This window comes from Gymnogyps californianus, chromosome 1, assembly GCF_018139145.2.
Source record: "Gymnogyps californianus isolate 813 chromosome 1, ASM1813914v2, whole genome shotgun sequence".
Lineage (NCBI taxonomy): Eukaryota > Metazoa > Chordata > Aves > Accipitriformes > Cathartidae > Gymnogyps > Gymnogyps californianus.
This window is the reverse complement of record NC_059471.1, coordinates 132,891,959-132,904,492: the sequence shown is the minus strand read 5'-3', so window position 1 is coordinate 132,904,492 and position 12,534 is coordinate 132,891,959. Positions and strand designations below refer to the sequence as shown.

Here is a 12,534-nt window from a genome sequence, read left to right as displayed (position 1 = left end):
CCATCAGACACTGCAGTTCCTCAAAGCTCCCAATATTCCTTCAGCCCAGTGTTCCTCCCTCTAGAGCTTCCCCATCTACTAGGTGTCTGGCTTGCCCTACCAGTCTCAGAGAGCCCCTGTCCTTTATACTCCCTGCAGCTGAGTCCTTTGGGGTTTTTTTTCTTTCCCTCCACCAAGTCTCAGCCTCCTGCTGTGTGGGGAGCCAGCTCAGGCAAAGAAGATGAACTGCACAGGAGCTGCAGTTCTGTTTGGATTCTCAGCAGCTCGTGCTGTTGTACCTGGCTGAGCAATGGTACCACTGCTGTTTTAACAGTTGGCACAGCTCTCTTCATGCTGCTGCTCTAAAAGGCAAATCATAATCAGACCTTTTAAGCTAGTTTTTATGAAGGAATGATTTTTCATAAATCAGAGGGAGGAGAGGGCACTAGCTATTGGTGGACCACTTTATTGTCCTTCAGGACCCACATAAAGCCCTCAGGCTGACAAATAAAAAGACCCTGTACAGTGATTCATCTTCACAACTGCATGTAATACCCCTCTTCTTACACCACATTTGGGCACAGGTATTAATAGTGTCTAACAACAGAGAGCCACTTCTATCCATTCCTGCAGAATGCCTGTTTTATTTGGGAACTCGTACTCAAAATGCAACAAGGCTTGTCTTAGAAAATGAGGACTTAGAATAGCATTTCTCAGGGAGATTTAGTATGTGCAGGTTTAGCAAGTGTGTGATTCTTTGATGTTTACCAACCTGTTTGGAGCAGCTGTGGTTACTGACAACTTCTTTGTTTGTCTGTCTACAGCCTACAAGTGGATGTACAGAGAGCTGCACCCGAATGTTCCTATGCAGTATCTGGCATGGGTCACATACCCACTTGTTCTTATTCTGTTTGCGGCCATTTTCTGCCACCTCGTCTCTCCGCAGGCTGTTGGTGAGGGCAGAAGGCATGGCAAGATCTGTTTCTGTCTGTCTCATTTTTCTTATTCCATTTGCCTGCGGGTTTCGTTCATCGCCTGCTTTGCTGTTGTTTTTAGGGTCTGGGATCCCAGAGCTGAAGACGATTATGAGGGGAGTGGTCCTCAAGGAATATCTCACTCTCAAAGCTTTTGTGGCCAAAGTTGTGGGCCTCACAGCTGGGCTTGGAAGTGGCATGCCTGTGGGGAAAGAGGTAAATATTGCTGTTTTCATGTGCAGTAGTAGCCAGGGTCTGGCAGGTGGGAGGAGTTGTCTGTGGAAGAAGAGTCTATAAATGTTTTCTTTCTTTTGCCACCATTCCTCTTCTCAAAGCTCTGCTCTTTGCAGCAACATTTATCTTCCATTGGCCATTTTCCTTCCACTTTGAAAGGCTTGATATAGAAAACATCAAAGAATTCAAGTCAGGTAGTCTTTGAGAGGGAAGAAAAAAGAAGATCGGAGGACTGGCTGAGATGGCCAAAGAGAAATTATGAGATCTGCAATGGCTAAATGGTTGTCAGTAACCAGAGGGTAACCCTCTCTGATTTCCGCCTCCTCTTCTCTTGCAGGGTCCTTTTGTGCATATTGCCAGTATCTGTGCTGCGGTACTCAGCAAGTTCATGTCAATCTTCTGTGGTGTGTATGAGGTAAGGCACATGTCTCTGCATACAGCTCTTCCACAGGTTGAACTCCTAAGACACATAGGATAGTATTGGTAGGCCACAAAACACAGAGGAAACATATGGATTGAAGTTGACTGTACTGCTATAGAGCAGTACAATGCAAGCGAAAGAAAATGGTAGTGGGAGGCCAGATATACAGTCACATAACTGTGCAGGACCACCAATGTTACCTACCAATTACACAGAGGCTGGTTAGGAATATGCATTTGACAAGTTTTCAATCTCATGATGCTGATAGCTTTGCACTGTGATCATTGTCTGTATAAAAAAGTATATCCGCAGACAAAGATCAATTTGTCTTTAAGCCAAATTTATACAGCATTGCTAATTGTAGACACTGACACTGTCTCTAGGCTTTTGCTGTTGCAGAACAGCCTCTGCAGGCTGATCACTGTGTTGACTAGTTGTATAAAAAAATCTATTAACTGCATATATAGCTAAATGTAGGAACTGCTTTACGTACAGGCTCTTAGCAGAAACTGGCTGTGTAATACAACAATGGGAGGTGCTGTTCTACTTGAGTAGATCCTGCCTGTGCATAAGGACCAGATGTCACTGTTGAAGACCAGCTGACAGTACTAAAGACTGCACTAAAGTGTGTAGAGCCTGCTATTTGTAATAGCAATGGCTGGATCTGCTGCTGGCTGTTGCTTTGTTTCATTGTTCTGGATCCTAACCCCCTGGCTTTGCTCCCTCTAACCCCAGCATGCCCTTCTCTGGCTGCACTCTCTGTTCCAGAATGTGCATAGGCAGTTCGACCTCCTGGTGGCGGCTTGCGCAGTTGGAGTTGGATGTTGCTTCGGGGCTCCTCTTGGAGGCAAGTGTCTTCCTATATGTGACATTTAATGTACAACTCATTCAGCCTCTTGCTGTGAGATTTCCTGCTCTCAGGAAAAGTTCTCCACAGATACCTCTCCACTCTAGCAACATGAGTTCTTTCTTTTTGTGTGTAACTGGTGGCAGTGAAAGAAAGGGAAGGTTATACGAAAAGTGACACCTATTAATGTGCTGATTTCTAATGATGCAGCTTGTTCAGTCCCTGCCTGCCATGGACATTGTTCAACCTGGAGCACACCAAGGGCTGTCCACAAAAACAATAAGGATTGAGTAGAGAACAGAAGTTAAAAAAAAAACTTCAAGTAAGGAGTAGCAACATCTAAGGGCAGGAGGTGATGGCAAATATGACAGGAAGTGATAATGTGAACAGGAAACTACTATATGAATACTTCATCAGTGGACTGGAGAACAGAAATATCAGTGTGTAAAGTTTTGGGCTCCCCATATAAGAGAGATGCGAAGGGCCAGGAAGATGGTTGGGAGGTTGGAGTAACAGTATATGAGGAGAAGCTGAGGAAGCTGGGTTTGCTCAGCCTAAAGGAGAAAAGGCTAAAGGGGGATGGTCTAACTGATGTTATCAACCACCTAAAGGGGCATTTTAGCAAAGATTGATCCAGGCTCTTTTCAGAGTGGCACAGTGCAAGAGGCAACAGGCACAACTTGCAATAAGGGAAATTCTGACTGTGTATAAGGAAAATATGTTCCCCTCCCCCAAGGGTGGTTCAGCACTGGCACAGATACCCAGAGGGTCCAGGGAATCTCCACCCTTGGAGATGTTCGGGACTCACCTGGACAAGAACCTGATCTAGCCTTGGAATTAGCACAACTCTGAGCAGGGAGGTGGAGGAGACACCTCCAGTGGTCCCTTCGCACCTTTCTATGATCCCGCTGTGAGGAGAAATGTGGAAATTTATCTCTACCCCCTCACATTTGTACTAGTCTTCTGATTCACGGAATTTCCTTAAACAGCACATGTGCCAGAGGCACATGGTAACTTCTTCCTAAAACAGTGGAAATATATTCATAAATAATTTGTCTTAAAATGTTCTCCATTCTTTGTTGTGCCTTCATTTCACTTTCCCCCCACGCAGTGCCCTGAACCTCTCTCCATAGTTATTGTGCCCAGAAGTTTAAGGAGGTTTTGAAATGTGATGTTTTTTCTAAGTTGGCTTTATTTCTTCCATGAACTACTTTCCTGTTAGTCTTCAAATGGATGAGTGAGTTAGCTGACAAATGTAACATGGTCTTGTATCAACAATAATAATGATCTTTACTCTGGTTTGCTATTAAAAAAAAGGAAGGTACGTAGTTTGTCAGCTACAAATTAGAGGTTCTTCAGTTGAAACTTGAGAAAAGATGTGCCAGGAAGAAAATCAGGTTCAGCAACAGAGAGGCTGAGCGCTGTGTGTTTGTGGGCAATACAGCAAGTTGGGAGACAGCCTGAGCTGAAGCCTGAGGCTTCAAGGCAAAACTTGTAAGTCTGCCAAAAACCTTGAGAGAAAGCAGGTTCAGAACCAAGGATTAGATCACAGTCAGGTGGAACCATTGGTAGTATACAGGAGAATGGTATCTCTCTTAAAGGTAAAAAAACAAGTTGGAGAAGAAGCGTTCAGAGGTACCTTCCAGACTAAAACTTGCTGTGAGTCTGTGATAACATTGTAGTATGGGAACAAACTGAAAGTTATCATGGCTTTTGTAGCCCTAGTTGGGTTCCTCTTATGGATTCACACCAAGTTGCCAAATGTGATTTCCATTACCTGGGAGTCACGTAATCTTTAGCTGACCTTAGTCCAGGATATAGCCTGCAACTTCACATCATTTTGCCCATGGTGTATAACTTCTTAGTGTTGTTGCTGCTGAACGCCACCCTGTGTATTAATGAGGAGCCCTCAAAATGGATTTGAAAAGCCCATTTAGCCCTTGACAAGCAAAAGGTGCCCAGCCTACTTTTTCTGAGTGCACTCTGGTACTCTGTTTGTCTGTTTGTTTTGGTCTGTCTGGCTACTCCTATGCTGCTACACAGCACCAGCACTCTGATGCAGTGCTGGGTCCTGGGAGATGCCATATGCCACAGGCTGTTCTCAGTGGTTGCTATAGGTCTCTCTGTCTCATACTGTTCTTCAACACTGTCCCATCAGGCGTTGCACCTTCAAACAACTCTAATTACGTCTTGCCATACTGTAGCCATGTCGCATGTACTGTCAGTTTCAAGCTGTTAATCACCATGCTGGTGGCCTATAACACAACCCTCCCACTATTCCAGACACTTTGAACTGAACCCCATCCCTGTTGTGGATGTGATTATGTCTTAAGGCCGCAGGGGCACTAATAGGGCCCAGAAGTTACCTAGGACAAAGCTGTGGATATAGACACATTGTTCTGCGTCAGGGAATGGTCCATGGCCCTTTTTTGTTGGGTTGTGCAGAGATAGCCTTGAGACACCTTTCGGTTGAGGCTCTATCAAACACCTGCTCAGGTAAACAGGAATTTATGTTTAGAACTCAGCCTGGCCGCTCAGATTCCCACCATAACACAGGACCACCCTTTCTTAAAACTCTCGTGGGAGATCTAACAGGATACTTTGGGAACACATGATAGTAGAAAGTACCAAATACACAGGCTTTTAACACTGGTGTATTATACACCACCTAGGATTTAGACAAAATAAAATAAAATAAAACCTATCTATCTGCTCACCTTTCACCATTCTTAGGCACTTCAGGGCCAAATCTTGGAGAAAGAGTGGAAAAGTATTTTCTCCCTTTCCACAGCTCTATGTCTTCCAAAACTGTCTCAGGAGAGACTCTACCTTTTATACCTTCCATTTCCCTTTATTATCATGATTGTTTTCACCAGGACAGCACAATGCTTTACTAGGTGATCTGTTACACACTTACCTACCCAGGGTGACAGGACCTTCAGCATCTGTCCACACTCGGTTCTGGACATGCTTTTGCCTTGTGCACACAGACTCACAGGGTGGGTTTTTTGATGCACGCTGTGGCACGTGCATCCTGAGATTCCCTGCCAAAGTAAAAGAGATGGAGTAAAACATACTTATGTGCCCTCCACCCTCTGGAGGATTTTCTATGAGACATTTCTTCTACAGTGACAGAATATGCATGTTTCAATAAAAGATGAGATGCTGCCTTCTCCATGTGTCTTGAAGATGGGATTCCAGGTATATGCCTGTCTTGTGCCAGGTCTTGTCTTTTGAATATTTTGAAGCCATCCAGAAGGGAGAAGTAAGATAAATATAGCTATAGCTCTGAGACTGGTGACAGAGCTGGGTGACAGCATGTAGCCATACCTGCTAATTCTGTTACTCACTCTCTGCTTTCTTTACTTCTTTCTTCTGTTTGTCTGTCTCTCTTTGTCTCTTTCACCAGTAGCAGCCATATTATTACACGGATGTCCTGACTGTGGGTTGCGCTGTGGGGGTCGGCTGCTGCTTTGGGACACCACTTGGAGGCAAGTGGCTGTTCTGTTTCCTTTTTCTCAGGTACCTAAGTCCTCTCCTGCCTAGTCCTCTTCTCCTCTCCCCCTTTCCTGCACCATATTTTTGATCTGCCATCTACTTTGAACAAAGAAGCTTACCTTTAGCATTACCTAACCTCCCCAGCATCTCTGACACAGTCTTTTTTTCCCCATGTTGTCAGCCTTCTGGAGGCAAGAGGGGAAGTGTTTCTAGAACAGTGGTCTCCAAATTGGGGTGTGCATACCCCAGGGGGTGCACAAGATGATCCATTGGGTTGTGGGAGGGAAATATTAGAATTTCTATTTTTTTTAAATCTAAAAAAAAATGAAATAAATTGAGCTTTACTAATATTCAGTATACATATTGGCAGTGGTGCCCTCACTCAGTCCATATGTCAGATGGCCACTTGTCACATACAGTGCATGAGGTGTCCTGGGTGTAGAGTTGTTCACAACGCGGAGGGTTGACAGTGGTGCCCTCAGTCATTTGCTCACTTTCAGCATATTGCAATGTATTGCAATCAAGGTGTGCCCACTTAAGTGGATTTATGGATTAAATTATCTAGTGTTAACTAAACTAACACTCACAAAATGGATAAGTGGCTTAAAAAGATTCCTGCAAAGAGACCGCGGATTGAAGATAATACTAATAATGCGAGCACAGACGAATGACAAGAAGACGGCAGAGCTGACACTTCTCCTGCTCCTAGTACAGGCTCTTAATCAGCCACATTACGAGGTACAAACAATGACCAGCTAATCAGGTGTGACAAGAAGTTGGCCAAAATAAATCAAAATTATCAAAGGCTATTTTAAATATGGATTTACATCTGCTATCATTAACGATGAACCTCACCCTAAGTGTATATTGTGCTTTGAGAAGATAGCTAATGACACTATGACGCCATCAGAATTAGCAAGACATTTAAAAACTAAGCATCCAGAACATGAAGACAAACCTCTACATTCTTTTCAGCGGTTTCAAACTGTGTGATATTCAATCCAGTAATTTACAAAATTTCACTGAACTTAATGATGAATGTTTAGAAGCCTCCTTTGAGGTTTCTTGCTTCATAGCAAAAGACAAAAAGCCACATACCACTGGGAAAACACTTGTTCTTCCTGCCACAGTAAAAATGGCTGCAATAATACGCAGAAAGCGATACGGCGGCAAACTAAAATGCATTCCTTTGTCAGCAAACACTGTTGGAAGACGCATAGAAAACATTGCTGAAGGTTTGAAGAAACAAGTATCAGTACAAATTACACGGTGTGAGAGGCTTGCTGTGCAGCTGAATGAAAGTACAGATGTTTCTAACATGTCTCAGCTTATGATATTTGCTAGATTCTGTTTCGATAGTGAAATACATGAAGAACTACTTTCTGTGAGCCACTAAAGGAAAGATCTACCAGAGAACCTATATTCTCAACAGTAAATTACTTCTTTAATAAAAAGATTTTCTGGAAAAGCTGTGCAAGTGTAACGACCGGTGCGGCAGCTGCTTTGACTGGCGTAAGAAAAGGATTGCGTGGTAAGGTTACATAGATGGCACCACACGTGAAATTCATTCACTGTGTTGTTCACAGGCAAGCTATTGCAGCAAAGAAATGGGAGCCAGGCATGCACAAAGTGCTACAGGATGTCATCGATGTGGTTAATTTCATAAAAACAAGACCTTGAAACAGTAGAATCTTTACAGTACTTCATAATGAGATGGGGAGTGACCATGAGAATCCTTTGTATCATACAGACGTTTGCTGGTTATCTCGTGACAATGGGCTTTTTTAAAAGAGGTGTTGAATTTAAAGACCAGTTACACATTTTTCTTTTACAAAAAGACAAGTGTTCTGAATTTGCTGATCTTTTCTGTGATGACAAGCGTCTGTCAGTAGCATGCTACCTAGCAGTTATTTTCGAAGAAATAAACATGCTTGACGTATCCCTTCAAGGTGAAAGTGATGTTCTAACAGTGGGTGAGAAAGTAACTGCTTTTCAAAGGAAACTTGTGGAGATTTTGTGAATTTGTTGCCAAATACAATGTGTGTCACCTACAAAAACTCTCATACATGTACACTTAAAAAACTTGGAAACAGAAATTTCTAACCTGTTTAAAAATCTTCCAGTTTAAGAGTTTCATTGGGTCTTGAACCCATTTGTTAAGGATATAAAAATTCAACACCTGATTAGTTTGCAAGAACAACTGATTGACATCAGGGAAGATGGAAATTTACTATCAAACTTTCAACAAAAATCTTTGCATAAGTGGTGGATGGGATTGAAAAAATACTATCATGATGTAGTAAGCACAGCCAACAATGCATTTCTTGCATTTGGATGTATGTATCTTTGTGAGATATCTTTTTCAGCTGTGACATCCATTAAGACCAACTATCAAATAAACTGAACATAGAACCAGACCTTTGAATCACTGTATCACCAAGTGTTAAACCAAGATTTTAAAAAATAAAGAATATCAATATTTAGTGAGAACAAATTTTTTTTGTTCTATTAATAAGACAAATTCTTTTTAAAATTTTGTTTATTTCATCTTTATCTCATCCTTTTTTAATTTCTATTTTTTGTGTATGTTTTGTATTGTATGTACTATATTAGTACAGTAGTACATGTATATAATTTTTAAATAAATACACATATATTGGCGGGGTACATGCTCAAAAATCTTTTATTGGTAGGGGTGTGCAATCAAAGAAGTGTGGAGACCACTGCTCTAGAAGACTATTTAGAAGCCTCTCTCATGCTTCTAACATTACACTTCTGATTTTAACTTTGCTCCCTTTCCAACTCTTTCTAGGGGTCCTTTTCAGCATTGAGGTCACTTCCACTTACTTTGCTGTGCGCAATTATTGGAGAGGTTTCTTTGCAGCTACGTTTAGTGCCTTTGTTTTCCGAGTCCTTGCTGTTTGGAACAAGGATGCAGGTAAGCTAAGAGCCATTCCTACTCTCTCTTTGTAAAAAGTTGCTCTATTAATTTATTATTTTCCATCTTCCTCAAAACCACAACCTTGTACGATGTTTGAAACTTCTGCCATGACATGACTTCCAGCAGTACAGAAGGAAAGAGAAAGGGAAGTATCTTATGTCATCAGTTGTATAACCCAACCTATTCCTAGGTGTGCTGGGGATGTGACCGAAAAATTAATATGAGTCCTGGGCAAGTAAGAGGGCCCCTGAGGTGGGATTTTTGCCTCTACTCAGCATAACGTCAAGGCTGCAAACATAGAGGTATCCCATTACAGAGGATGTAATAGATACTACAGTGTATGCTGCCATGATCTGCTGGAAATGCCATGGTCTGCTTTTGTCATCTCTTGACTAGAAGCATAAAAACCAAATAGTCTAGAAAACTGAGATGATAAAATGATTACATTTTACAGGATTGGTAGGGTCTGACTGAAGGTCTTGAAAAAATAACTGTCTCAAGTAACTGAAAAGTATGAGTCCAACATTTGTGCAGACAGAAATAGCACAGGACAAGCTTGTTCAGAGGAGTATTTCAGATACTATGGGAACGGAGTTCCAGCTGATGTGGAAGGCTGCCATTTCTTTGTAAACTTGTTGCTTATAATGCCTTTATCTTTTATTCTTACAGTTATACCTGTTTTATTGATTTGAGCTCCATGTGGGCGTTCCCTTACTTAAAACTGCTATAACGTATGTCTCTCTTGACTTCACAGGGTTGGATTTTTTTTGTGCTAAAACATTATTTGGCTTGAATATTCTCTTGAATATAGAAAGTGACTACACTTTCTGCTTGAATGTAGAAAGTGACTACATCTTTGTTTGTGAAACACTGCCTCATATTGAGGGGTATTCAACAATCAGATTTGTCACAAAAACCACATCTTTCTGTTCTTTCCAGAGGAAAATAGAAGAAATTTGAAGACAGATGACAGGAGATAATGTCCTATCCTTCACTTTATCTACTCTAGCTCCCTTGCTGATCTCCCAAATCATTAGAAATTAGCTTAATCCTGAAACATCTTAATTACTGTCCCTTCTTCAAAATCATCCAGACAGCTTTAATACCCACATTAACAGCTCCTTACATTCTGCTTCGTTGACTGTCTGGGTTAAAAAGTTCCATGATCCAATTGTCTATGAAAAACAGTTCCTTTTCATAGCTCTGAATTTTCTTTGTCTGTGTTGCCAGTCTCCTTGTCCTTGTATTAAGGAACTAGAAACTTTTGTGTAGCTAAGTCATTCATTATTTTATGATCTTTTATCATGCCTGCTCTAACTTATCTTTCATGTCTTTTCTTGCTCATTTCCTTCTGAAAGTTAAAAGCCTGGTCTTTTCAGTCTTTGCCTGCAAGGGTTTTTCTTAGGCCCCCTCTCTGATGTCTTCACAATCTCTCAAGTCTTGTCTACTCCCAGAAGTTATGCACTCAGTAGATAAGCGGATGTCTTTGTGCTAGTTTCCTGTATGGCTACTATTATCACCCAGTAAGAAAGCCTTTGTATGAGGTAGATTAATGTGCTTGAAAGTGGAAGAAACTGTGCACTATGTGCATCTACCTGTAACGTTCATGTGAAACGTGAACTATTGCAAATTCATACATAATAGATGAACTAACTTTTCTGCTTAGGCAGCATTTGCCATCTTCTTCCTGAATATTTTTGAGATAAAATGATCAGAGTTCCAAGCAGGTGTGGTTATTGCATGGATCTATTGGAAGGCATTACAATATTGCAATGCAATACTGTGCATTATCATACCATTTTTATGCAGCTTTTGCACATTTCTAGCAGCTGCAGTTAGGAAAAAGGTAAAAAGACCATTTTCTTAGAGCTGTCTACACTGATCCAACTCTCTTTCTTGAAATACTATTGTTAAATTAGATTCCTTTCTAATGTACCAATAATCTTCCCCCACTGTATTACTTTGCATTCATCAACACAGAACATTGCCTTTCTTATGCAGTCCTCTCTGCTTCCAACCAGGGTAAACTGATTCAGTATCATATGCAGTTTTTGCTGTCTTCCACAGAAAATTCTGAATCATAGCATCATAGAAAGGCTTAGTTTGGAAAAGAACCCTGGAGGTCTCTACTCCAAACTCCTGCTTACAGCAGGGACAACTTTCCACTGCCTCTCTGGGCATCTGTTTCAGTGCTGAACCACCTCCCCAAAAAGAAGCATTTGCTCATTATATGTAGACAAAATTCCTTTGTTGGAAGTTGTGCCCATTGCCTCTTTTTCTTTCACTGTGTCTTTACAACTTCCCCATGAGGTAGGGGAGACTGCTGTTAGAAACCCCTTGGGCCTTCTCATTTCCAGGCTGAGTAGACCTAGTTCCTGCAGCCTCTCCCTGTGCTCATGCCCTGGACCATCTTGGGGCTCACCACGGGACTCTCCCCAGTTTTTTAACATTTCATTTGTACCGGGTTTTCTAGATGTGGCTTCATCAGTGCTGTATAGAAGGAAATAATCACCACCCTCAACCGTATCCAACAGCACCCTCTGGCATGAGAGCAGAGCTTTTCCTGTTCACTAGGCCCCCAGGCTGTACTGACACACCTGCCATTCCAGGTGCAGGACTAAATATTTGTCTTTTTGTTGAATTTATGATGTTCCTACTGGTCAACTCCTCCAGTTTGTGAAGGCCACTCTGAGTGAAGCCCTCCCCAGGTGACAAACCACCTCCTCCTCTCCCTCTCCAGTTCAGTATGGTCACTGATGAGTGAGTTCCATCCTATCATCTTGGTCCTTGATGCAGATGTTAAACACAATCAGCTCCAATATTGACCTCTGAAGAAATCCATTCAACACCACAGGGCCCCAAGACAACAATTAGCAACTCCTGCTGCATGTGTACTATGATATGTATCATTACATGTCTGATGTGATAAACTCACTTTTTTCCTCTCTCTGAGCTAGCTTCTGATCCATGATAATATTTTCCCTTTTGCTGTTTGATCAGTGGACCTCTACATGAGGCTCCACAGCCTCGTGTGGGACCTCTTAATAATCTAAATAAATACCATTCCCCTTAATCTGGTTTTACTGTTTTGTTAAAAAAATTCCACATCACAAAGTTTTTATTAATTTGAATTATCTTTCTGGGTTTTTTCCTTGGCTTTGAGGTTCATAACAGGTATTTCCAGGGTTGTGCTTGCTTTTAAAATCTATACATATTTTACCAATTTGCCAGGTCCTAATGCACAGCTCTCTTTGCACTTCACCACATTGCTCCACAACCTTCATAAACACATATGCTACCCATCGGTCCCCCTGCAGTCCCTGGAAGCCCTGATGCTCATTAGAGAAGGTGAATTCTTTTTTTAAATAGCTCAAACACCTCATTCCTAATCTGCCTCAGATCTTAGTGACTTTTAAGTCTGCAGCTTGTTTAACACCTCTTTTATTGTCATTTTTTACCTCCAAGCTGCACCATTGCTACCAGGAAGTAGCAGGTAGGGAAGCAATCACATCAGAGTAGACAGATGCAAGTTGTGTAGCATCTCACCAAAATTCTTTTCTTTCTTAGACCCACAAAATCTTTGCTGGTTTCTGGATACTGATGGCTTTGTCGGCGGGCTTTACACCATCATCTGTACTTT

At 41.7% G+C, this 12,534-nt stretch overlaps 1 protein-coding gene across 1 annotated transcript in view; it reads left to right on the top strand.

Moving 5' to 3' along the window:
- CLCN1 (chloride voltage-gated channel 1) overlaps positions 1 to 12,534 on the top strand; it is a 48,011-nt gene that overhangs the window by 14,366 nt on the left and 21,111 nt on the right. The window contains exons 5-9 of the mRNA XM_050895489.1: positions 804 to 932; positions 1,036 to 1,169; positions 1,525 to 1,602; positions 5,868 to 5,946; positions 8,766 to 8,891. Coding sequence (XP_050751446.1) covers positions 804 to 932; positions 1,036 to 1,169; positions 1,525 to 1,602; positions 5,868 to 5,946; positions 8,766 to 8,891 — 546 coding nt within the window. The remainder of the gene's footprint in view (positions 1 to 803; positions 933 to 1,035; positions 1,170 to 1,524; positions 1,603 to 5,867; positions 5,947 to 8,765; positions 8,892 to 12,534) is intronic.